Source organism: Protomyctophum bolini (assembly GCF_963924005.1).
Source record: "Protomyctophum bolini genome assembly, chromosome: 3".
NCBI lineage: Eukaryota > Metazoa > Chordata > Actinopteri > Myctophiformes > Myctophidae > Protomyctophum > Protomyctophum bolini.
Window position 1 is genome coordinate 45,348,825 of NC_137864.1, and position 25,142 is coordinate 45,373,966.

A 25,142-nucleotide genomic window follows, 5' to 3' on the forward strand; every position below is an offset into this window, starting at 1 on the left:
GTCTGATATCTCTGCTCACCTCATTCACACTGCAGTCTGATATCTCTGCTCACCTCATTCACACTGCAGTCTGATATCTCTGCTCACCTCATTCACACTGCAGTCTGATATCTCTGCTCACCTCATTCACACTGCAGTCTGATATCTCTGCTCACCTCATTCACACTGCAGTCTGATATCTCTCACCTCATTCACACTGCAGTCTGATATCTCTGCTCACCTCATTCACACTGCAGTCTGATATCTCTGCTCACCTCATTCACACTGCAGTCTGATATCTCTGCTCACCTCATTCACACTGCAGTCTGATATCTCTCACCTCATTCACACTGCAGTCTGATATCTCTGCTCACCTCATTCACACTGCAGTCTGATATCTCTGCTCACCTCATTCACACTGCAGTCTGATATCTCTGCTCACCTCATTCACACTGCAGTCTGATATCTCTGCTCACCTCATTCACACTGCAGTCTGATATCTCTGCTCACCTCATTCACACTGCAGTCTGATATCTCTCACCTCATTCACACTGCAGTCTGATATCTCTGCTCACCTCATTCACACTGCAGTCTGATATCTCTGCTCACCTCATTCACACTGCAGTCTGATATCTCTGCTCACCTCATTCACACTGCAGTCTGATATCTCTGCTCACCTCATTCACACTGCAGTCTGATATCTCTGCTCACCTCATTCACACTGCAGTCTGATATCTCTCACCTCATTCACACTGCAGTCTGATATCTCTGCTCACCTCATTCACACTGCTGTCTGATATCTCTGCTCACCTCATTCACACTGCAGTCTGATATCTCTGCTCACCTCATTCACACTGCAGTCTGATATCTCTGCTCACCTCATTCACACTGCAGTCTGATATCTCTGCTCACCTCATTCACACGGCAGTCTGATATCTCTGCTCACCTCATTCACACTGCAGTCTGATATCTCTGCTCACCTCATTCACACTGCAGTCTGATATCTCTGCACCTCATTCACACTGCAGTCTGATATCTCTGCTCACCTCATTCACACTGCAGTCTGATATCTCTGCTCACCTCATTCACACTGCAGTCTGATATCTCTCACCTCATTCACACTGCAGTCTGATATCTCTGCTCACCTCATTCACACTGCAGTCTGATATCTCTGCTCACCTCATTCACACTGCAGTCTGATATCTCTGCTCACCTCATTCACACTGCAGTCTGATATCTCTGCTCACCTCATTCACACTGCAGTCTGATATCTCTGCTCACCTCATTCACACTGCAGTCTGATATCTCTGCTCACCTCATTCACACTGCAGTCTGATATCTCTGCTCACCTCATTCACACTGCAGTCTGATATCTCTGCTCACCTCATTCACACTGCAGTCTGATATCTCTGCTCACCTCATTCACACTGCAGTCTGATATCTCTGCTCACCTCATTCACACTGCAGTCTGATATCTCTGCTCACCTCATTCACACTGCAGTCTGATATCTCTCGCACACAGACAGACAGACAGACAGACGAGAAAACATATTGCCGAATCAAAAGTGGAATAAAGAAATAAAGTACACAGAGCTGTGTTACTTTGTAACTTAGAAGATTTTTTTCTTTTTTTTGGGGCATTTGACATAACAAAGCCTATACACGGATTGTGCAGTTGACGCGCTGTGATTGGCCAGTCGCTGTGATTGACAGCCTAAACCTAACCTTAACCTCAGTAAAACTATACGTAAACCTAACCCTAACCCTAACCTTAACCTCACCTCAGTAAAGTTAACTTGCCAGGGGGCGTGGTTATAAGCACAACCCGTGTATAGGAATTAGTATGTATAGCGTCAGAAATAGTTACATAACTAGATACTAAAAACAACATTTCAATGTTTTGCATTCACTTCACAAATAACAGTACCGGTAGATGTATCATATGTATTTATGGTGTGTGTACTGTACAGTACGTACAGTTTTTCTATGTAGAGATCACTCTGGGCAGGACTCCACACAATGATTATAGTAGTAAGGTGGCTGTATTTCACTATAGACATCCTGCTCCTGTCACAACAGCTCACAGATCTTGCAGATATTTTAATCATTAGTCATGTTTTCTCTCTCCTTTCCACTCCTATCCCGTGTGTGGAGGTGGTAATGTGTCTCTCCTGGCTGCCTTAGTGCCTTTCTTTGAGGGACTTTGCGTCCCAAGTCCTAAAACAAACACCTGAGGCAACACACACACACACACGCACACACACTCACACACACACACACACACACACACACACACACGCACACACACACACACACACACACACACACACACACACACACACACACACACACACACACACACACACACACACACACACACCATGAGTCAAGGCAAGGGAATACTTCCCTATTGTGGATCCCCCATTCATACTTGGTTTCAAGCTTGTACTTGTAGGGGCTGTAACCCCACATAACTTGCAAAAGTGTGTGTGTGCGTGCGTGCGTGCGTGCGTGTGACTGACAACTGAAATCAGTTAAGGCTAAAAGTTCTCCCAGATGAGAGTGATTCAACACATGCAAGTAGACACATAACCAAAACTCCAATGTCTATAATAATATAAGATTACAGACCCATAGCTCTCACTTCAGTGATTATGAAATCACAAATGCAAAGAGGATGCGGTTGGTTGTCAAATTCAATAATATTTAATGAAGACAGAATGCACTTGACTGTCGGGCAACCTGAAAGCGAACTTCATTTGCCCGAACGTTTTATTTACTTGCCACAGCCCCCAGGCAGTCAGGCAACCGTGAGAAGGTTTTATTTACTTGCCACAGCCCCCAGGCAGTCAGGCAACCGTGAGAAGGTTTTATTTACTTGCCACAGCCCCCAGGCAGTCAGGCAACCGTGAGAAGGTTTTATTTACTTGCCACAGCCCCCAGGCAGTCAGGCAACCGTGAGAAGGTTTTATTTACTTGCCACAGCCCCCAGGCAGTCAGGCAACCGTGAGAAGGTTTTATTTACTTGCCACAGCCCCCAGGCAGTCAGGCAACCGTGAGTGATCAAAGATTGTTGGACAACCACTTCAGTCACAGTCACTTCAGTATAATAGACTCTATATATACATCCATGTATGGTAACAGCATATAGTTTGCTGCCTTCAGGAAGGATATGGCGTTCTGTTCCAGCATACTATTATATAGACTAGAGGGTATGCGCGTGACATCATCATCATCATACCCGGAAGTTATGCGGGAACACCTACTCAGTGGCAAAAGAAGTTTTCATCGTATCATGTAGTATTTACTGGAGCAAGCAGATAAAGGTCAGTCTAATCATAACAATATTTCCATAGTAATCAATACACACTGCAGAGATCAAGACCCAGATGTTAGGGCAGCCATGAAAGAGTCCTGAGTTTGTGCCAGATTTAACTGTCTAACAAAAGAATGTTTTAGAACACCTTTAAGTAGGTCAGAGTGGCTTAATATTGTCCATTTCAGCCGAGCAACAAGGGTGTCCATCCCCTCTACAATGTGCTGGACCTCTGGGGGATGGACCGCCACACCTTCCGTCAGCTCCCAGTACAGAACAGTAGGCCTACATACCACACGTCTTAGTTACCAAAGCTGTGCCTTTTGATACACTGAGTTGGCGCCTTGGTGGTGCCCGGGATTGAACCCAGACCGTGTGGTTCAAGGGCTGAACCCTCCACCTACCGAGATAACCCAGGAGACGGATGATAATATTGACGTGCTCTTAAATGGAGTTAATCCTACAGGTACATGGTGTCAATGTCGCTTGAACATAATTATTTTGAACAAATAAAATAGTAGACGAATGGATGTCTACGAATGGAATAATTTGCGTTTCATTTGTAATCTCTTGGTCTGGGTGGATGGAGGGTGCATGGGGGGTGGAGGGTTGCGGAGAGGTGCATGGCCTGGGTGGATGGAGGGTGGGGGTGGCTGGATGGATGGATGGAGGGTGGGGGTGGCTGGATGGGTGGAGGGTGGGGGTGGAGGGTTGGAGAGGTGCTGGTTGGAGGGGTGCAGGGGTGGAGGGTTGGAGGGGTGCTGGGTGGATGGAGGGTGGGGGTGGAGGGTTGGAGGGGTGCTGGGTGGATGGAGGGTGGGGGTGGAGGGTTGGAGGGGTGCTGGGTGGATGGAGACTGATGAAAACATCAAAACAAAACTCAACAGCGTTCCAGTAAGTACTACAAATCTGACCTACAAAGCTGCCTGACCCTTTTATTCACTCTCACTCTCACATGCACACACTACACACATACTGTACACACACCCGCACACACGCGCATGTAAAGCTGTTAGGGGGTGGAGTCAGTGTTATTGTTCTTCCTGTGGCTCGAGGTGGCCTGACCCCACACCCTGCTGTTCAGACCTTGTTATTGGCTGCCTGTTACCGCGGCAACAATCAAGGGCAAGCCCTCCCGTGACAACAATAACATAGACGGTTACGGTTATAGTGTAAAAGGACCACACGCATGCACGCACGTGCACACACAGACACGCGTGCACACACACACACACACACACACACACACACACACACACACACACACACACACACACACACACACACACACACACACACACACACACACACACACACACACATACACACACACACATACACATGCCCAAACAAACACATGCCCAAACAAACACAAATAAAGTATTATTTTAATAACTGTTATATTTTTATTCTTGAGTGTACAAGGAGCTAGGTCAGATCAACATATATGGAATGTCAGAACAGGAAGGACGGGTATAGGGAGGATCAACATATGGGATATCAGAACAGGTCAGCTCCATATTTAAGGGTTAGGGTTAGGGTTTCATTTCAAGCACAACTCAATACAAAAACTGTTAACGGGAAAGGATATGGCCATATATTATATTGACATTCCCATATATGGGGAAGGGCCCCTGGCAATGTCGTCTATGTCCACTACATATATGCTAGACTCGCTAGAGATGCTCCGATAATCGGCCAGCGATCGGTGATCGGCCATATCGACCGATATTCACTCTGATCGGTAATCGGTATTTACCCTATCTGTGATCGGCAATTTACCCTATGAGGAGAAACTGATCTTTTACACCATTTAAGTGGTATAAATGTCAATCAGAGTATATATAATTTTGCATTTTTGAGACAGGCCTAAACATTCTCCCCTTCCTCCCTACACACCACAGGAACAGTTTTGACGTAGCCTATAGGTTTGGAAATGTTAAAATTTGCACTTCACAAGTATCAACATGTGCTGATCATGAGAAAAACAATCGGTGATCAGTATCGGTCCCAAAAAACCCGATCGGAGCATGATATGCCCATATATGGAGATCCCTGATGATGTCATTTGATGTCACGAGGCATGACCATATATGGAGGCGTGGGTGACTAGACATGATGTCACGATGCGTGACCATATATGGAGGCGTGAGCTGACTAACGGACGGACAGACTGACGGGAAATGCACATTTTCAATAGTAAATGCGGCCTGCAGCCGCAATAATATACAGTAGAATTCTCTGCAGCTGTGCCATACTGGCCTGGTGCAGCTAGACTTCATACTGGCCTGGTGCAGCTAGACTTCATATTGGCCTGGTGCAGCTAGACTTCATATTGGCCTGGTGCAGCTAGACTTCATACTGGCCTGGTGCAGCTAGACTTCATACTGGCCTGGTGCAGCTAGACTTCATACTGGCCTGGTGCAGCTAGACTTCATACTGGCCTGGTGCAGCTAGACTTCATACTGGCCTGGTGCAGCTAGACTTCATACTGGCCTGGTGCAGCTAGACTTCATACTGGCCTTGTGCAGCTAGACTTCATACTGGCCTGGTGCAGCTAGATTTCATACTGGCCTGGTGCAGCTAGACTTCATACTGGCCTGGTGCAGCTAGACTTCATACTGGCCTGGTGCAGCTAGACTTCATACTGGCCTGGTGCAGCTAGACTTCATACTGGCCTGGTGCAGCTAGACTTCATACTGGCCTGGTGCAGCTAGACTTCATACTGGCCTGGTGCAGCTAGACTTCATACTGGCCTGGTGCAGCTAGACTTCATCTGCCTGCACTGCATATTGCCCCCAGGCAGTGGTGTATTAGCTCCACAACACAAGGCTAGTGCCATACAGTATAGGTGCCTATACAACTTTATAGGGTAATGTTTTGAGTAGACTTGGTGAAATTACAAAAATATTATATTAATAATAATATGTATAGCTGTACAAGAAGCACATGTCAGTCAGCCAGCTGCAGAGAAGGGGCAGGCTAAGATACAGGTGAAGAGCTATAGGCCTATAGGTATAGTAGACTGCTGGCATGTTCTTCTTTTAAATAATACTTGTTGCTACAGAATCTTCCCATTTGTACTAGTATATATTCTATGTGTACAAGGAGTTAAAGTATTCAAAGTGAGATCTAAACTGGAAGTAGGCCTATATTATGTGAGTATTGCAATTTGCACATCATCACAAAGCACCAATAGTCAACAGTCTGTAGTGAAAACCTATCGCCATCAGGTGGGCAAATACTTGAACTGCATATGGATAACACAAGACAAAGCATGCAGGTTTAAATTCATGTTCAGTTCATTCATGTTCACCCTCCTCCTTCGAGTCCCCCGCATATATATGGCAATTAATGACCCCAAATAAAGGGGGCAAGATCTGTCAAAAAATACATATGGTTAAGTCATAGTACAAATAGCCGATCTACAATTAAGCTCACAATGTGTCGATGTAGATTGGCTAGTTGAAGTTGAACTATTTAAAATCGTAAAACATGGAAAATGTAGGGATAAGGGGTAAGGGGAGCCCCTGTGTGTGTGTGTGCGTGTGCGTGCGTGTGTGTGCAGTGTGTGTGATAAGGATTTAATGATAAATGTGTCACCATTGCTGAAGACTAACAGAAAACAGAAACTAACAGACTAACAGAAAAACATATGAAATGATAAAATTATGAAACATTATGATGAAAATATAATGAATACAATGAAAATATATTGACAATGATATTGTTTTGGTAGTGGGCTAGGCTGACAATAAGAAGCTACAATTGGACAATAGACATTTTGTTTTACTTTAAAATTAATAATATTTGGTCAAAGAGACAATTCACTGAGCAGAGGTGACAAGTTCAAGTTCTTAATCAAGAAACAAAATCAATCATTATGAACATACTTTATTGATAATTCATTATAGGTCCAAAAGATGTGAATATCGATGTTAGGGTGCATAATAAACCTTCTTATTTATTTTTTGTAAGATTCACATATCACCACTATTCCATTGGCTGTGGTCTTTGGTAGGCTATGCAAACTACAGAATGCCTAAAAAGAAAGTTTCATCAATCTGCAATTTGAACTCTTTTCATCTCAGGATGAACATCTCAGGATGAACATTCGGTATGGTATAGATCATCATCAGACATTCCCATCATAGGGACGTTGTGAGGACTGGGATTATGTTAGCTCGAGTCTAGACTGTAGATGTATTTTGACATTTCAACCTACGAGAGTCTATTAAATTAAAAGGTCTCTCGCCAGATGGTTTTGAGCGCGGCACCCGGTGCCTCCGTAGAACTTTCCGTAGTTCAAATGCAAAATCTAAGGTGCTTTACGCTGCTGCCACACCTGTCCGGTTTATCTGCGCCTAGCGTTTAAAACCCGTAGGTCCGTAGTTTTCAATAAAAAAACTGTTTTAATCCACTCTGTCTCGGAATCTTTCCGCCATCTTAGATCTGTCCTCGTCTCCCCAAATGAGTGCAACTGGCTGCGCAACCCTGACCGCCATGGGGCGCTGTTGCGCATTTGCAATTGAGGAAAGATCCAAGATGGCGGAGAGAGTAATTTATATTATCAGTTAATCAACATTATCCAGGGGGTAGGGGTATTGTCCTACGGGTATTATCCTCTATGGTATTATCATTTGATTAATGCACCCGGTCCCGGGCGAGCACCCTCCCCTGGCTCCCTTCTTTCGATTGTTAATTGCAGCCAGGTGTGTCTGTTGTTGCCTATCTATACAGCCTGCAAAAGTTGGACTTGTCGCCATTTTGCTTTCATTCAGCTTGCCTGGTGGATTAAGTTGTCCTGGGATGCGGTTTGTTTGCGATGGCGCTTTATCAGGAGATTATTCGAGAATTTCTGGCCATGGTCCGCCAGAATTCTGATCTGCAGACCTCGGACCTCGGTGAGAAACTTCATAGTAAATACTAAACTTATTCTACTTACTATTTTATGAAAGGCCTATACAATAAAACGGGTCTATACTTATTCCGATTATGAAGTTCAAACCCCTTTCAAAACATAATCATATAAGGAGTAAGGACCGCTGTACACACAACATAATAATAATAAACTTTATTTGTATAGCACCTTTCATACATAAATGCAGCTCAAAGTGCTTCACAGGGCAGGACACAAAAATAGAGTACAATAAAACAAGTAGTTAAAAGTATAGTTAAGAGTATAAAAAACATAGAGAAAAAATAAATAATAACACCACATGCAGAGGACAGGGTAGGAACGCACATTAAAACTAAACTAAAAGACATACTATATAGGCCTAATTAAGTTAAAACGTCTAAGAGCAATAAAACATTAAAGCACAATATAACATACAACAAGTGCTTATATAGTGTAATGGAACAAATGTGTTTTTAAAAGATTCTTCAGTCAACATGAAGCATGTGTTGGTGTGTATGTGTTATGAGAATTATGCGTTTACTGTTTTTGTATTGCACCTGCTATGAGGTTACCTCATTCTAATTCTAACCTTTAACCTAGGTTAGCTCTGGTCCATAGCTCTAATGCCTTTCTTTGCAATGCAATGGAATTATAGCTATATGGACCAGAGCTAACCTCAGGTTAGAATTTCAGGAAGTGCACCCCAGTATTCGGATGTATTAGGATGTTTATATTCATTCATCAGCCACCACTCCCCACTCACAGGTAGTACCCCCCCCCCCCCCCAAAAAAGGGCATGTGAGCTCAAAACCACAATTCAACATTCAACAGGTTTTAAGATGTTGATATTCATTTTGTATTCATCCTTAGGACCCCAAATCACACCTTGGAAAGCATGAGTGTCTATTTCAAACAGTGTTTTTTGACTGGGTGGTCATATTTTGACATAACCACAAACGGTACACGAGTTATCCCCTCTTGTTAATTGCAGCATTCAAGGACATGGCTAAGAACTTTGAGGCTCTAAGGAAGAAATGCCACCATGCAGAGCATGAGCTGAAAGCCTACAAGGAACGTCTGGTGAATTCTGACGTGGCCAAGGCGGCGCTCGAGGTCCAGCTGAAACATGCCCGAAACCAGGTGGACGTGGAAATTAAGAAGCGCCATAAAATGGAGGTGGACTACCAGAATCTGGTGAGTGCCTAGAGAAATGAGCATTGTGCCTGTCACAGACATACGCAGAGCCAGTTCAGTCGGCGGAAACCTCGTTGCAGTCGCTGCTGGCCGTTAATTGCGCCGCCTCAGCATCACGCTCTCATCCACATGATTCACTCGGCCAATCACACACTCACTCCATCCTCATACCGGCTACATTAGCTGGTAGGTTTGCATTCTTCCTCCTCCTGCTTGCTGCTGCTGTATCTGCGTGCTGCTGTATACACACCTGCTGCTCACCCTCCTCCTCCACCCCAGCTACCACCTGTTGTTTTGGATCTAATGTTTAGGTACGGGGGATTGGGAGTCCCTATGGCCGCCTTGGCCGGGACTGATGCGCTTGATCTGAGTACCTAAAAAGCAGATCCCATTTCTCGCCAAACCATAATAAGCATATTGCTCATTTTTATTCAATAACTATGTATTCCATCCATTCTTGAGTTGTCCTGACTGAACATCAGTGACATTCACTCACCAATGTAACCTCAACCTGGGGATTACTTCCCCCAACGTCCGAATTGTGGGGAAGCTTTATTTGAAAATAGCAGATCAAGCTTTCAACGCGTCGCACTGCAACTCGTTGTGAGCTTCACAGTCGGCTATTTTCAGCGAATGCTTTCCCCACAATTAGTTAATTCAGGCCAGGTGTTCCTTTTCTAGATCAGGGCTCACTTGAAAATAAAGCCCACATATCTCACCACTTAATGCAGCAGTCGAAGAAGCCTTGGTTTCATGACCTTTCAGTACATTATTTTGATCGATTGTGTCCTGGCTTTGTTCAATGAGACCAACATGGTAAACCTTAAATATCCTATCTATCAATATTTTTTTGTTGACATTATTTCTTAATGTTTCATCATGGAAGTCTTAGTCTTTGCCATTTATTTGGGGGTCTACAACGCTCTCAGCCCATCGGTGAGCCCCGGCCCACAGGTTTGGGATCGATGCTGCCTTAATTCTGTTTGCAGGAGAGACGGATGCAGTTGGTCTGTGACATCCTGATCCATGACACCAAAGCCGTTTCATGCCTCAATGATGAGCAGAAATCCCTCCTCGCCCGTTTTGACAACAGGGTGACCAATGTCAACCAGCTTTACGGGAAGCGGTAATGTATTTCATTTTTAGCCGTTTAAACTGAAAACCCCAGTGAATGTTGCTTCTAGAGATGGCCGACGTACAGACATAACTATCTATTTGTAGTGGCTGTGTGCCCCTTCTGTCTTAAGCTGCACCAATTAGACCCAAACCAAGAGAGTGCATAAGAGCCCACCAACCCCATCACTGTAGGAGTCGAGCATTCACAGTACTGTTCTATTGGTGTACTGTATGTCATATCGTCTGTCGGGTGGAAACCTCATACAGTATGTCCAAAACTGTTACTTTTCAGGATTCAAATAAAAAATGGAAAAGGTCGCAGAAAAAAAAAAGTTAAAATGTGTAGATGAGCGGTTTCTGCAACCATATGCCAGTTGAGTCTTCGTGACTGAACCATCCGTGCCCCAATAATGAACCCCTTTTATGTCACATCTTTGTCTCTTGCCATCTTGATCCAAAATCGAGGTCAACTGCGCCAACTTAGCCTTTTCATACATGCCACACAACATGATAGGATGTTAATGTTTTTTAAGATTTGTTTTAGGCTTTTCTGCCTTTATTGATGGTATCAAGTGAAGACTGATGGGAAAGGGGGAGAGAGAGAAGGGGAGAGACGCAGCAAAGGTCGTCATGAACGGGAATCTAACATGCAACGCGCTGTCTTTTTTCTTTTAGGTTATTCAGGTTGTTTTCTTTTAATTTGTCACCCCATATTATACCCCTATTATACATAGTCTGACTTCAGTTGTGTAATATTGTGACATAGATATTGGAATCTTCTGGTCTTAAATGCATATATATAATGATACATTAGTTTGTCACATCATATTGTTGTACTTTTGGCTAAATACTGTACCTCATTACATTTGATTTTGTCACACCTCTACTAATACATGCGTGGACTGTTATGTTCCCACAGGCTCAATGTCATCGATGAGTCCTCCTTCCTGTCTCACTCGGATATCAGTTATGATAAAACGGACGATGACCTGCTGGTACAGTATAACCATTTTTTTGGTATATGTTTATTTGAGCACATCAGTTTACAGTATACACATACATGTGTTTATATCATTACGTAACCTCCCTGTGCTTAAAAAAAAAATTAAGACAAATAATAAACAAATAATAAACCACCTACATTCAATACATTCAACAATAAGTACAAAACAGTATAACCATTTCAAGCGAGAAATTATATTTTATGTAATCTTATATTATGTAATGTAATCGTTGCTGTCTGACAGTTGACTGTATTGTCTTTTTGTTTTACTTCGCTTCGCTATACAACAGTCTTCTCTTCGGCTTTTCCCTACAGGGGTCGCCACAGCGAATCCTCTGCCTCCATCTCACCCTGTCCTCTGCCTCCATCTCACCCTGTCCTCTGCCTCCATCTCACCCTGTCCTCTGCCTCCATCTCACCCTGTCCTCTGCCTCCATCTCACCCTGTCCTCTGCCTCCATCTCACCCTGTCCTCTGCCTCCATCTCACCCTGTCCTCTGCCTCCATCTCACCCTGTCCTCTGCCTCCTCTTCTCTCACACCAACTAAACATCATGTCCTCTTTCACTACATCCATAAATCTTCTCTTTGGTTTTCCTCTAGGGCCAGGCCTCCTTCCTGGCAGTCCCAACCTCAACATCCTTCTGTACCGACATACTCACTATCCCTCCTCTGTCATAACATGTCTAAACCATCCATGGCTTCATCTCCAAAACATCTGACATCCTTCGCTATACGACAGTGAAGCGTGAAAACGGCGGATCTACAAGCTCACAGGGCTGCAACGCACATGTTGTGAGCTTATTGTCGCCGATCATACTATTCTGTGAGCTTGTAGATCTTTCATGACTAAATAAGGACATTGGCTCCATTGCTTGCAACACAGGAAAAGTACGTTATTGACATCCCGACAGTGATGATGGCCTACTGTGTACTCGCACACATACTGTATAGGCCTGTCACAATTATTAGATCATCGCAATTATTTGAAATAATCACAATTTTTTTTCCATGTTGAAAAATGTTGATACACATTTTCCATAAAATAACAGAAATCTACAAGCTTACTTATGTGTCACTTCGTGGCACGTTGCCAGCTATTTCCTCATATTATTTATTTAAAGTGTGAAATGATTAAATATTTCAGTAATTTCTTCAAGATATTTGTTTTCATTACAAAGGCTTAAAAGCAAACACAATTATTGGATGTTCAGTGTGCCCAAATCACAATTATTTGTAAGCCAATGAATTGTCAACTTAAATGTTGTAATGGTGACTGCCTCTATGTACTGTACATACAGTAGAGGAGATGTGACACAGCGAGCTGTGGAAGGCACCGCATGACCTCTGACCCTTTCTTGTGAATCAATTCAGGACCTGGACACGACTATCATTAGACCCCTGAGGTCCAGGGCCAGAGAGAAGAGGGTGAGTGACTATCTCCTCACAAAGCATGAATGGAAACTATTATTCAGTCACCTGTAATTGGGAATGTACTGTATTTTATTTGGAAGTATATCATGCCGCTAAATCCTCATCCTTAAGTTCTGATCTAGCCCTCCCATCTGTACCACAAGGACTGGTGTCACAACCCCATAGACCCACTATCAACGATGGTAATCCACGTTCCTTATGTTTCACAGAGGTCATCCATGGTGCCCTCTGTATGTACGGCACCCTTGCGGCGGACGAGGATGTCTAACACATTTGGAGAGTTCCCCGACAGACCTGGTCCAGACATGGTGAATATGGAATGGCTATTTGACTGTCAATTTATTGTTCACCTTCATTGTCGGATAAGCTAGTTCATTTTGCATTACATCAAGCCTTTTCATGCCGTTAAACTGAAGAATCGTGGGTCAACCACCACCAGAGAGCGCGTTCCGTGGAACACAGCATTCTTTCATCTTCCATCTTTTGCTGATTTGATAATACTAGCCCTTACCCGTTGTGAGATATTTGCCACGGGGGGTACTGCGCCCGGGTGCGTTTTAATTCACTAATAAATTCATTATTAATCATTAATGTTTCAAATCGAAAAAAGGGCTCCGTTAAGACCTCCATATTCATATGGTCAATGCCTGTGTGAAAAGTGGGAGTGATTGGTGCAGGCAATGATGAGATAACGCACTGTTTCTGACACACAGACAGACACACACACACACACACACACACACACACACACACACACACACACACACACACAGACACACACACACACACACACACACAGACAGACATTGGCTGAATTATAGTATGATTTGGCCACATTAAGGAAGAGCGGATGAGTTCCGGAAAGGTTGTGTTCTAGCCACTTAAGTGAAACTAGGCTGGCCTCTGGAGGATTCTGAAAAACGTGTAGTGGCTTTTAATTCCGACTATTTAGGTCATTTTAATCAGGTTATACCTCTGTTTAAAGATTCTATTTTAATCAGGTTATACCTCTCTGTTTAAAGATTCTATTTTAATCAGGTTATACCTCTCTGTTTAAAGATTCTATTTTAATCAGGTTATACCTCTCTGTTTAAAGATTCTATTTTAATCAGGTTATACCTCTCTGTTTAAAGATTCTATTTTAATCAGGTTATACCTCTGTTTAAAGATTCTATTTTAATCAGGTTATACCTCTGTTTAAAGATTCTATTTTAATCAGGTTATACCTCTGTTTAAAGATTCTATTTTAATCAGGTTATACCTCTGTTTAAAGATTCTATTTTAATCAGGTTATACCTCTCTGTTTAAAGATTCTATTTTAATCAGGTTATACCTCTCCGTTTAAAGATTCTATTTTAATCAGGTTATACCTCTCTGTTTAAAGATTCTATTTTAATCAGGTTATACCTCTGTTTAAAGATTCTATTTTAATCAGGTTATACCTCTCTGTTTAAATATTCTATTTTAATCAGGTTATACCTCTGTTTAAAGATTCTATTTTAATCAGGTTATACCTCTGTTTAAAGATTCTATTTTAATCAGGTTATACCTCTCTGTTTAAAGATTCTATTTTAATCAGGTTATACCTCTGTTTAAAGATTCTATTTTAATCAGGTTATACCTCTGTTTAAAGATTCTATTTTAATCAGGTTATACCTCTGTTTAAAGATTCTATTTTAATCAGGTTATACCTCTCTGTTTAAAGATTATATTTTAATCAGGTTATACCTCTGTTTAAAGATTCTATTTTAATCAGGTTATACCTCTCTGTTTAAAGATTCTATTTTAATCAGGTTATACCTCTGTTTAAAGATTCTATTTTAATCAGGTTATACCTCTGTTTAAAGATTCTATTTTAATCAGGTTATACCTCTCTGTTTAAATATTCTATTTTAATCAGGTTATACCTCTGTTTAAAGATTCTATTTTAATCAGGTTATACCTCTGTTTAAAGATTCTATTTTAATCAGGTTATACCTCTCTGTTTAAAGATTCTATTTTAATCAGGTTATACCTCTGTTTAAAGATTATATTTTAATCAGGTTATACCTCTGTTTAAAGATTATATTTTAATCAGGTTATACCTCTGTTTAAAGATTCTATTTTAATCAGGTTATACCTCTGTTTAAAGATTCTATTTTAATCAGGTTATACCTCTCTGTTTAAAGATTCTATTTTAATCAGGTTATACCTCTGTTTAAAGATTCTATTTTAATCAGGTTATACCTCTGTTTAAAGATTCTATTTTAATCAGGTTATACCTCTGTTTAAAGATTCTATTTTAATCAGGTTATACCTCTCTGTTTAAAGATTCGCAACTTGCCACTTATGTGGGAGATAGGATGAACTCCCAACATAATTAGTCTTTGGGCTCTGAAAGTTCATGCTTAATGTTTCAGTTAGGTCAGGTTATGTTTCAATGTTTTTCAGTTTGGTAAACTTATAAAAATAGTAATAATTTAAAATATAAAATGGATTTATTTTTGTTTTGTTTCCCCATTGAGTGCTTGTACATCTGCCATGTTTTTCTCTTCTCTTCTGGGGGTCCCTGGCACAAAACATTTTCAGATGGGTGTTGCAGTCCTGTATTTGCATTACACATTAATTTGGAATGCCTGTTTATATGTTCATTTGTACTAAAAAAAAATAAGAATATGGACTGTACATACCCTCTTATCTAAGAACCCTTCTTTCTATACCGTCTGTGGTCAGGAAGTGGAGACCACTGTGATGGCCACTGTCACGACTCCTGATAATAAAGGCCCAGTTCACATGGTGATCAATTTCACCCAGGAGACCCACGAGAGGGAGAGGGTACCCGGCATCATGATAACAGAAGAACTGGTTTCCTTCAGAGGTGATCATTACACACAACATTCGGTTTCTCTCCGAGGATGTTTGTTTTCTCGTTGTGCAAGACGATGTTTGGTCCACCACAGACCACTAGGGGTCAATGGGAAAATGTTTTAAAAATGTATATCGTTGCTCTCTGAAAGAAACCTCCTAGAGCTATAGTTCAACTTTTTGTGTTTTTCCGTAAATGAACAGATGAGGACCCCCGTAATCTTGTGAGTCCAGGGGTCCCGGCTCCCTCTGTCCTAGGGGACACCGCGCCATGGGAGACGCTAGCAGACATGGAGGAGACTACCATGGAGACGGAGGCAGAGATGGAAGAAGCCGTCATGGAGGAAGCTGTGAAGCACAACTTCCAGACCAAAACGGTATGAACTCTTTGACAACAAACCCGACTGGTGGGGAAGAAATGCCAGTCGATCTTTGGGCAGGATTTCCTCTTTTGTCAACGAAAGTGCTCTCAAGAGTCAAGACTCTAGCCAGAGCCCTGATTCAATGCCACTTTGATTATGATTGGATGTCTTCTCAATGTCACTAAAAACAAAAGCTTCAAGCCTCCCAAAACAAACTGATATTCTGCCTTAAGCAAACTATTTTTGGCCATAACCCATTCTGACCGGGCACCCATTTTGGTGTTGGCATCATGTTATGCTTTAGCTATTGAAAAATAGCAGATCTACAAGCTCATAGCGCGCCACCGAGTGGCGCGCTATGAGCTTGTAGGTCTGCTATTTTTGAAAAATTCGAAGAACTGTGACATTTTTAGAATCTGATCTCAGGTCAGAATGGGTTAATCAGACCAGTGTGTGTCCAGTGGAAACCTTGTATGAATCTGATCTCAGGTCAGAATGGGTTAAGCAAATATCACTGGGATTGTAAAAGGGACAATGCCCTCGAGTCGTACCTAGAACAGTTTATTTCAAAATTGGCCTGAGAAAACTTCTATCACATCTCTTTTGTACATGGGGCTTGTATTTCATGTATTGATGTTCATTTTCTATGCTATGCTGATGAATACACAGGACCACAATGGAAACGAGTCCCCTGGACTTTTTGTGTTATCCTTTTTTAGCTTTAATGTCTCACTGTACCACGTACTGTTTACATCTCTGTATTATTATTTCTGTACTACAAGTATTCAATTAGAAAAAAATATGTGGCGGGGAAATATTTTAACCCATTTGCCCACAATAGCTGATCCATAAGGCTCACATTTATACCACTACTTGGTACAACTTTATTTGTGTATAGCACCTTTCATGACATGAAATGCAGCTCAAAGTGCTTTACGGAAAAATGGAGAAAAAAAATAAGGGAAGCAAGGTATGAGCATTAAAATAATAGCGGTAATGCAATACAGTGAGGACATTAATAACAACAAAGAATTTTAAAGATAAACTAAAAGCAAGAGCTGTGCTTTAAAAATGTCTACAGAGGCTGCCTGTCGAAGGTAAATAGTGGGAGTTTGTTCCACGCTATATTCAGTATTTTAGCCATGACGTGAGCGCCCCCTCCTGAGATACTTCCGGGTCCCACTTTTGTGTCGCTTTTGTGTCCCCATAGAGTTATACTGTGACGCTCCGTCAGACTAAATCTGAGACGAAAACAACCACGAAAGTCTCATTTTACCGCTTTCCTTTCCTCGCAACAACAAAGCTGCTGCTCTCCCAAATCTGGCTGTGACAGGCCGTCTGCCCCACACGGAATACTATCGCCATTTTATTTCATTGTGTCAACTAAATCCTCATTATTTGCAGACTAGATTCAACATACTCAAGCCTGCACACATTCTAAATATGCCCCCGAAATATTGTACTGAGCAAATGGACTGTTACCACCTTCAATAATAATAGTCTTTATTGTCTCCACATCATATATTTTCTTTGTCATGGACACTAGTACAAAACATTAATAATTCTACTCGAGTTGGAAGCATTAAGACCCATTATAACCCTCAATGGCTTCCTTTCTGAAAAATAACGTCATTGTAAAAAGATTCACACATTTAGATATTCTATTTACAATGAGATACGGACGGGAGCTGGTGCCACTTGGACCTGGACGTAACGCGTAGCACTACAAAATGACGTCTGACTTAAACACTGAATTGGCTCTTCCCTGCAGGTGATCCGGCCAGAGACGTGTGTGCCGTGCGGCAAGAGGCTCCGCTTCGGGAAGATGGCGCTGAAGTGCAGAGACTGCCGCGTTGTCGCACATCCAGAGTGCAGGGAGATGTGTCGTGAAGGCTGCACTCCTTCTAGACCACATACTCCTCGTGGACAACAGGTGCGTGGACAGTGTGGTGCTCATTAACCCATTCTGAACGGGAACCCGTTTTGGTGTTCGCGTCATGTTATGCTTTAGCTATTGAAAAATAGCAGATCTACAAGCTCATAGCGCGCCACCGAGTGGCGCGCTACGAGCTTGTAGGTCTGCTATTTTTTGAAAAATCATTTTTTAGAATCTGATCTCAGGTCAGAATGGGTTAACCCTCATTTTTTCCCCGTATTTATCCAATTATATAATGTGACCGTCATCTGCAGGACACTCTGGAGAGCTTTGCTCCAATAACCCATCCGAGAGTCCCTGACTTGGTGGTGAAGTGTGTGAGTGAAATTGAGAGAAGGGGACTGAAGGAGGTGAGTGTCCCAACAGAGAGTCCCTGACTTGGTGGTGAAGTGTGTGAGTGAGATTGAGAGAAGGGGACTGAAGGAGGTGAGTGTCCCAACAGTTTAATCCACCTCTGAGATGCGTCCGTTTATCAAACGACACCACTTTAGCGGCCTAACCCCTTGTGCCTCTCCCTCCCCGTGTGACAGAGAGGACTGTACCGCGTCCCCGGGAGTGATCGCTTGGTGAAGGAACTGAGGGAGAAGTACATCCAAGGGAAAGGAACACTTTATCTCAGCGAAGTGGATGAGATACACAACATCTGTGGCCTCCTGAAGGATTTCTTTAGGAAGCTGAAAGAGCCACTGGTCACCTTTAAGCTCCATGCTAAATTAATGCTGGCCGCTGGTATGTTTTATTGTATAAATAAAATAATCGTCCCATGCAAACCTCTCCAGAAGATGGTGGTAGGGCTGCAACTATGGATTACTTTTGAAGGAAGAACATTTTCGGCTAGAGACCCTAGGTTGAAAGTGGTCAGCCTTTTGAAGACGTAACGCCCCATTGATGCTACTGTATTTATATATAATTCTTTAGATTAAATTGAATACTAGTTTGATTTGCTGTTGCCACCAGTCCAGTAGTCTGTAGCTGCAGCTCATGCAGTGGAGGAAAACTGTGCCTTGTGTGCTCATCTCCATGTGTGTGTTTGTGTGTCCCAGAGATGGCTGATGAGGAGACTGCTGCATCCGTCATGTACCAGGCCATCGGAGACCTCCCCAAGGTCAATAGAGACACTCTGGCCTTCCTCATGCTTCACTTACAGAAGTAAGAGCTGTTGTTACAGGGTGCATCATCGCCTCTTTTTTTTTACGCTTGCGTTGTTGCGCCCCTCTTCAACAGACCCGGAGGAGACCTGTGTTGATCCAGGCAACAACTGCGTTCCTCGCTTCATGTTTGCAGGAAATACAAATATTGTTATTTATGTATGTCAATATGCACCGGCATTACTGTCAATATGGTTGACTTATGAACATCGGCATAACCATTGGTACCCAGTCACACCTAACTCCCTTTATTATTGCATATCTTACTAGCTCTTATATGTATGTGACACAACTAATTAGTCGTCGTCGTCCCCCTCTATAAATCACTGGTATATAAATGATAAATTCTCAAAAATTGAGAATTCTCCACAAGTATTAACTCATTCTGACCTGAGATCAGATTAAAAAAAGGTCTGTTTGAAAATGACAGTTTTCTGAAAAAGCTATGTTTCTATGTCAGTCAAAAATAGCAGACCTACATGCTCGTAGCGCACCACTCGCCACACCAAAAGGGGTTCCCGCCTAAAATGGGTTGGGCAAAAACAATTTGTGCTGGTAGAAGCTTGAGGTTAGTCTGTGTGTGACTATTTTTCATAGTCAGGAGACCATGGCTTGTATTGGAAAAATAGAGCTGATCAGGACTGCAGAAATGCCAAGGAAACCTTGAATGATTTTATTCTAGCTACCTGAGCAGCATTCATGATGAATCATTTTATTCTAGCTACCTGAGCAGCATTCATGATGAATCATTTTATTCTAGCTACCCGAGCAGCATTCATGATGAATCATTTTATTCTAGCTACCTGAGCAGCATTCATGATGAATCATTTTATTCTAGCTACCTGAGCAGCATTCATGATGAATCATTTTATTCTAGCTACCTGAGCAGCATTCATGATGAATCATTTTATTCTAACTGTCGGGTGGAAACCTCATGTGTCCAAAACTGTTACTTTTCAGGATTTAAATTCAAAACCGGCAAAAGTAACGGATCTACAAGCTCAAAATGCGTTGCTTCAAGCTTTTATTTCTGCTACCTTTGATGCTTTTGTGGGACCCTGGTCCCTGTAGTATCAAGTGTGTGTATATATACAGGGTGCAGTACAGTTCAACATGCTGTAGTGTAGATCTCTGGTAATGACGTACAGTAAAACACCAGGAAGGTGCTGGACTGGTAGCATGTTACACTTTGACCTCACAGAGAAATGACCTCACAAAGAAATGCATTCTAAATGTGCTTTCCAGGGTCATGAAGAGTCCCCTGTGTCAGATGGACAAGAACAACCTGGCCCGGGTGTTCGGACCTACGATTGTTGGCCATGCGATGGTGGATCCCACCCCACTGGTCATCTTGAGAGACACCAACTCCCAGCCTAAGGTTAGAAACGATATCGCCCCGCACAGCGCTGGCCCGTGGTATTCCAGCTCGGCTCGGCCGGGCCCTGTCCGGCCCCAGCCCAACAAGGTTATGAGACATGTTATGAGTTATGTGAGCATGTCATACAGCGGAGCATAAATTAAGGATTACTGATTTCATCGAATAACTTTTGCATTGATTGAATAAAAGCACAGAAGAGGCCAGTTTAATACAACAAGTACAATGCACGACTTGTTTCCAATGGGGTCCTGAGTATAAAATTCATAGAAACATTTACTGACGGAAAAATATACTATTTAAAAACATATAAGTGAGTACTAATCAAAAGAAGATTATGTACAGTAAACTGTTTAGGGATGCATTTATAGTGATATGCCTTTCCCTTTTTACAGGGGCCAGTTCCGAATTGCACCCACCTAAGTGCTTTTAGAGCAGTTGTTTTGAAGGACTGTAGGGATTCACACTTTTGTGGTAGGGCATTCCACGTTTTGTCGCAGAACAGTAAAATGAATTTAAGCCCTTGTTCGAGCCAAATCTGGGTTGATTGTGATTTGTGGAGCAGTTGGAGCTCCCTCTGGTGTGTTTGTGAACATGTTTAACATTTTTAATCAAGTATTTTGATTCAAAATCATCATTGTCACATCACAGTTTCACAACTGAAGAAGTGGGTGAAATTAGTTTATGGGTGTCTGCAGAGGTATTTAATACAATATTACTTCTAAAAGGATAACGTAGAAAGCCCTGTGGGTTTGTTTCTATTGTGGTCCCTGTATTACCGATTTCCCTTGGATCTTCGTCTCAGGTTGTGGGACGCATGCTAACATTCCCCGAAGCTTACTGGAAGAAGCTGTCCATGGTGAGGGACACTCCGACCATGTCCTCAGGCGGAGCTAGCCGTAACAATGGTACTTACACATGAGCTGCGGTCATTTGGGTTGTACCGACCACAGGGTTTTGAATACTTAGTTCAGTCATTTACTGTCAATAGTTCTCAAACATGTTCAGGTCAATGTTGCCCAAACTGATGCATACTAGGTCGTAAAAACCCCATTTGAAAATATTTGAGCGTTACTACAGAATCAAAGTGTTTTATTACGCTTTCGTGTATGTCCTGGTTTTAAGTTTCTTTTACCAAAATCATATCAAATCTACCACTATGGGAATATAACAGTGGAGGAAAAAAAACATATTGCGTCACTCTCATTGTCATTTATATATAGCAGACAACTGAAATGATCTTCACACATCTGTTCTGCTTGTAGCCGTTTCCACAGTTTATTTTGATCCTCTCACGTCCCCGGAACTGGGCGCGCACCGGAACGCTGCCAACACCGGAACTCTGGGGGGAAGAATCAGGAAGCTGGGCCATGCCTTCATGTAAGACATCAGCCATTAATGTTGCCTATTAAAAAATGGCACATATATCAAAGCTTGTAGCACATCACTTGGCCCCATGCCGCGAGCTTGTACATCTGCCATTTTGTTGAAATGTTTTGCACTTGTCGTCATCCAGATCTTCTGGTGGAAAACAAAGAGCAGACCCAGCAAAGCGGTTCTTCCCCCCCACATGACGTGACTCCTCCCCAGCACAGACTCCTGGCTCAGTTGCAAACCAATAATGTTTTAAATAATTTGATAAAGGCTAAAATAAATAAACGTTGATGGTCTAAAATAAAGTTTTGCTTGTTAAAAAAAGCTTGTGTACGTATTACCTGTATAAACATTATGGATTAGAGCCAGGGCCGGTTCTAGGCATAGGCGAACTAGGCGGTCGACTAGGGCCTCAACCACTGAGGGGGCCTCGTCACAGGGAGAAGATTATTTTTTTCATGTATCCCTTACATGGGCTACTGGCCACATGTGGCCCCCACCTAGCTTCTTAATTTTGATCTCAAAGTGCACCAGATTGAAGCATTTTCATGGCAAATTTACAATTTTTATCCGGCGTGGCAAAGCAGGAGGGGGGGGGCCTCTGTATAATATGTTGCCTAGGGCCTCAAAAGGCCTAGAACCGGCACTGCCGAACAGGCCCGGGGAACCAGTCGCACCGCTCGTCCCCGAGCACCCTTTCAAAAAACTTCTGGTCATTTTATCATCTACATTCTACTCAGTCTTATGTGAACACCTCAGACGGTTTTTAACTTATTTGATTCAGTAATTAGATTTGATATTCATTTTAGCTGCCCCACCCCCTTTATAACTTAAAAATTGTAACCATGAAACATTAATCGAAAACATCCAACCTTTTTTCTGGTGAGCTGATAGTGTCCTTCTAATATGTGATGCTTTTTCATATACTGCTCTTATTTATTTTGAATAACAGTAAATGAAAAACCATGGCCCCTCACGTATTGTAAGGACAATATCAGTCACCAGAAAAAAGGTCAGGTATTCACTGAATTAACTTGTTTTTTTGTGCAATGTAATGTTATTGTGGTATTTGTTGTTGTTCTGTTAAAATAAATTGGGTGGTTCTATATGCATGGTATTGCAATCGAACGGCTGTGAAATGTCAGAGCCTCAATAAAAAATACATTGAAAAGTAGTAGCCATGTAGTGATGTTGCACAGTTTACAAATCACCGTGTCTGGAGACAGACCCTTATGGTAATGTAGTCTTCTGCGCGCGCGCGTGTGTGTGTGTGTGTGTGTGTGTGTGTGTGCGTGCATGTGTGCGTGCGTGCGTTCGCTAGCCAATGAATTTACGAATGTCCCACTGCAGAACTAACAGAACCACATCTTCGTTCTTCTTTTCCTTTTGGCTGCAGTAGCAAAACACCTGAATCCATTCTCTGTTCAGGTAGCGAATCACCTGAATCCATTCTCTTTGGATCAAATATTAATCCCAGCAAGGCAGATGGCTTAGTGGGTGATAAATTGACACAAGATCATACGAAAAGATGAAATTACCTACCTAGGTTCCATCCTGGAGGCAAATCTTTCCGGTGATAAAATGGCCACCCAACGTAATAAAAAATGTCAATCAAAGAACAAGATTCCTTGAAGACCCGAACAGGAGCCCTAGTACAAGGTTTCTTCGACTATATATGCACCTCTTGGTACCACAGCACCTCAAAGGCCCTTAAAACAAGGCTCCAGACATCCCAAAACAAACTGGTCAGGTGTACTACGTGGCCTTACTCCCCGACCCCACCTCACCCCTGCCCATTTTGACAGGCTGGAATGGCTTAAGCCTTATAGGGTTGACGACAGAGTACAGCATCTTGCAATGGTCTACACTCTACACGATTCGCTACACCACCAAGATACCCAAAACAAAAACTAAGGCACTGGTGCCCTGCTCAATTTGTTGTAACATGGTTCATTGGTCCATGGTCTCAGAGGTCAGTGCACGATTCTTCATCATTGTTGAGGATTTAAAAAAAGGTGAAAATCGCGGAAAAGTGAAAGGCTATAGTCCATGGTCACGGACCGCATACTGGTTATACTGGTCAAGGTCGGGTGAAGGTCATTTATACTGGTCAAGGTCATTAGTCCATGATCTCGGAGGGCATACAATAGTATGTAATTTTTTACTATTTATACTATTACTATTTATACATTTCAAAGATTCCTTTTCAGGCAAACATGTCCACCGTAAGATGAACCTAAGTAGGCTAAAATGGGGTTGGTAGGTTTAAGTATGTAGGACTAGTAGCATGCCAAAGTTTGTGCTATTGCCATAGAGAATGCATTGGGCGTTTAAGTTAAAAAACTCAGAAACTATAAAACATTTCAAAGTAAAACTTTCCAGCATGTGTCTCCACATTAAGCTGAATAATAAAAAGTGTGAATGGAGTTTCTATAGGTGAAAGTAATTTTTGACGTGCCAATGTTTGCCATTGAGCCCCATTGTAAATTTGAAAGCACTATATTTCTAAAACTATGAAACATTTCAAAGATTCCTTGTCAGGCACCGTAAGACATAATAAAAAGTGTGAATGGAGTTTGAAAAAAATTAAAAATCCTCGTATTTCATCATTTTGGACCATGGGCTATAGCCCATATCGTATGGCATACTATAGCACGCCGTTTTTCATCATTTCTGAGGATTTGAAAAAAATGAAAAAATAAAAAAAACGATGGGTTATAGCTCATGTTTTTTGAAATTTTGAAAAAAAATGTTATTCTCGTTTCTCATCATTTTGGACCATGGGCTATAGCCCATATCGTACGGCATACTATAGCACGCCGTTTTTCATCATTTTTGAGGATTTGAAAAATATTAAAAATAAATAAAAAACGATGGTTATAAGCCCATGTTTTTTGAAATTTTGGAGAAAAAACATTATCCTCGTTTCTCATCATTTTGGACCATGGGCTATAGCCCATATCGTACGGCATACTATAGCACGCCGTTTTTCCTTTTAGGCTCCAAGCCAAATTAAAAATGGAATGAATATTACCATCCCAACTCCAAACTCAGTGACCGAATCCAGCTTGCACTACTAAATTGCTGGGCAGGAATCCCGTGACTGTGCAAAACAAATGCTTGGAATGGATTCAGAATGATGAAAACCACCTAGCTTGACACG

The 25,142-nt window shown here is 42.1% G+C and overlaps 1 protein-coding gene across 1 annotated transcript; it reads left to right on the forward strand.

Moving 5' to 3' along the window:
* Positions 1-8,120: 8,120 nt before the first annotated feature.
* Positions 8,121-22,211, forward strand: LOC308312469 (rac GTPase-activating protein 1; the record flags this gene model as incomplete). The annotated part of the gene is made up of 16 exons (XM_080759076.1): positions 8,121-8,199; positions 9,187-9,389; positions 10,379-10,515; positions 11,425-11,500; positions 12,881-12,934; positions 13,150-13,248; positions 15,653-15,797; positions 15,989-16,161; positions 17,918-18,079; positions 18,337-18,432; positions 18,613-18,811; positions 19,126-19,231; positions 20,476-20,608; positions 21,411-21,513; positions 21,871-21,985; positions 22,122-22,211. The coding sequence occupies 16 exons, from the start codon at positions 8,121-8,123 to the stop codon at positions 22,177-22,179; spliced, it is 1,938 nt and encodes a 645-aa protein (XP_080615202.1). The 3' UTR covers positions 22,180-22,211.
* Between the last annotated feature and the right edge of the window lie 2,931 nt (positions 22,212-25,142).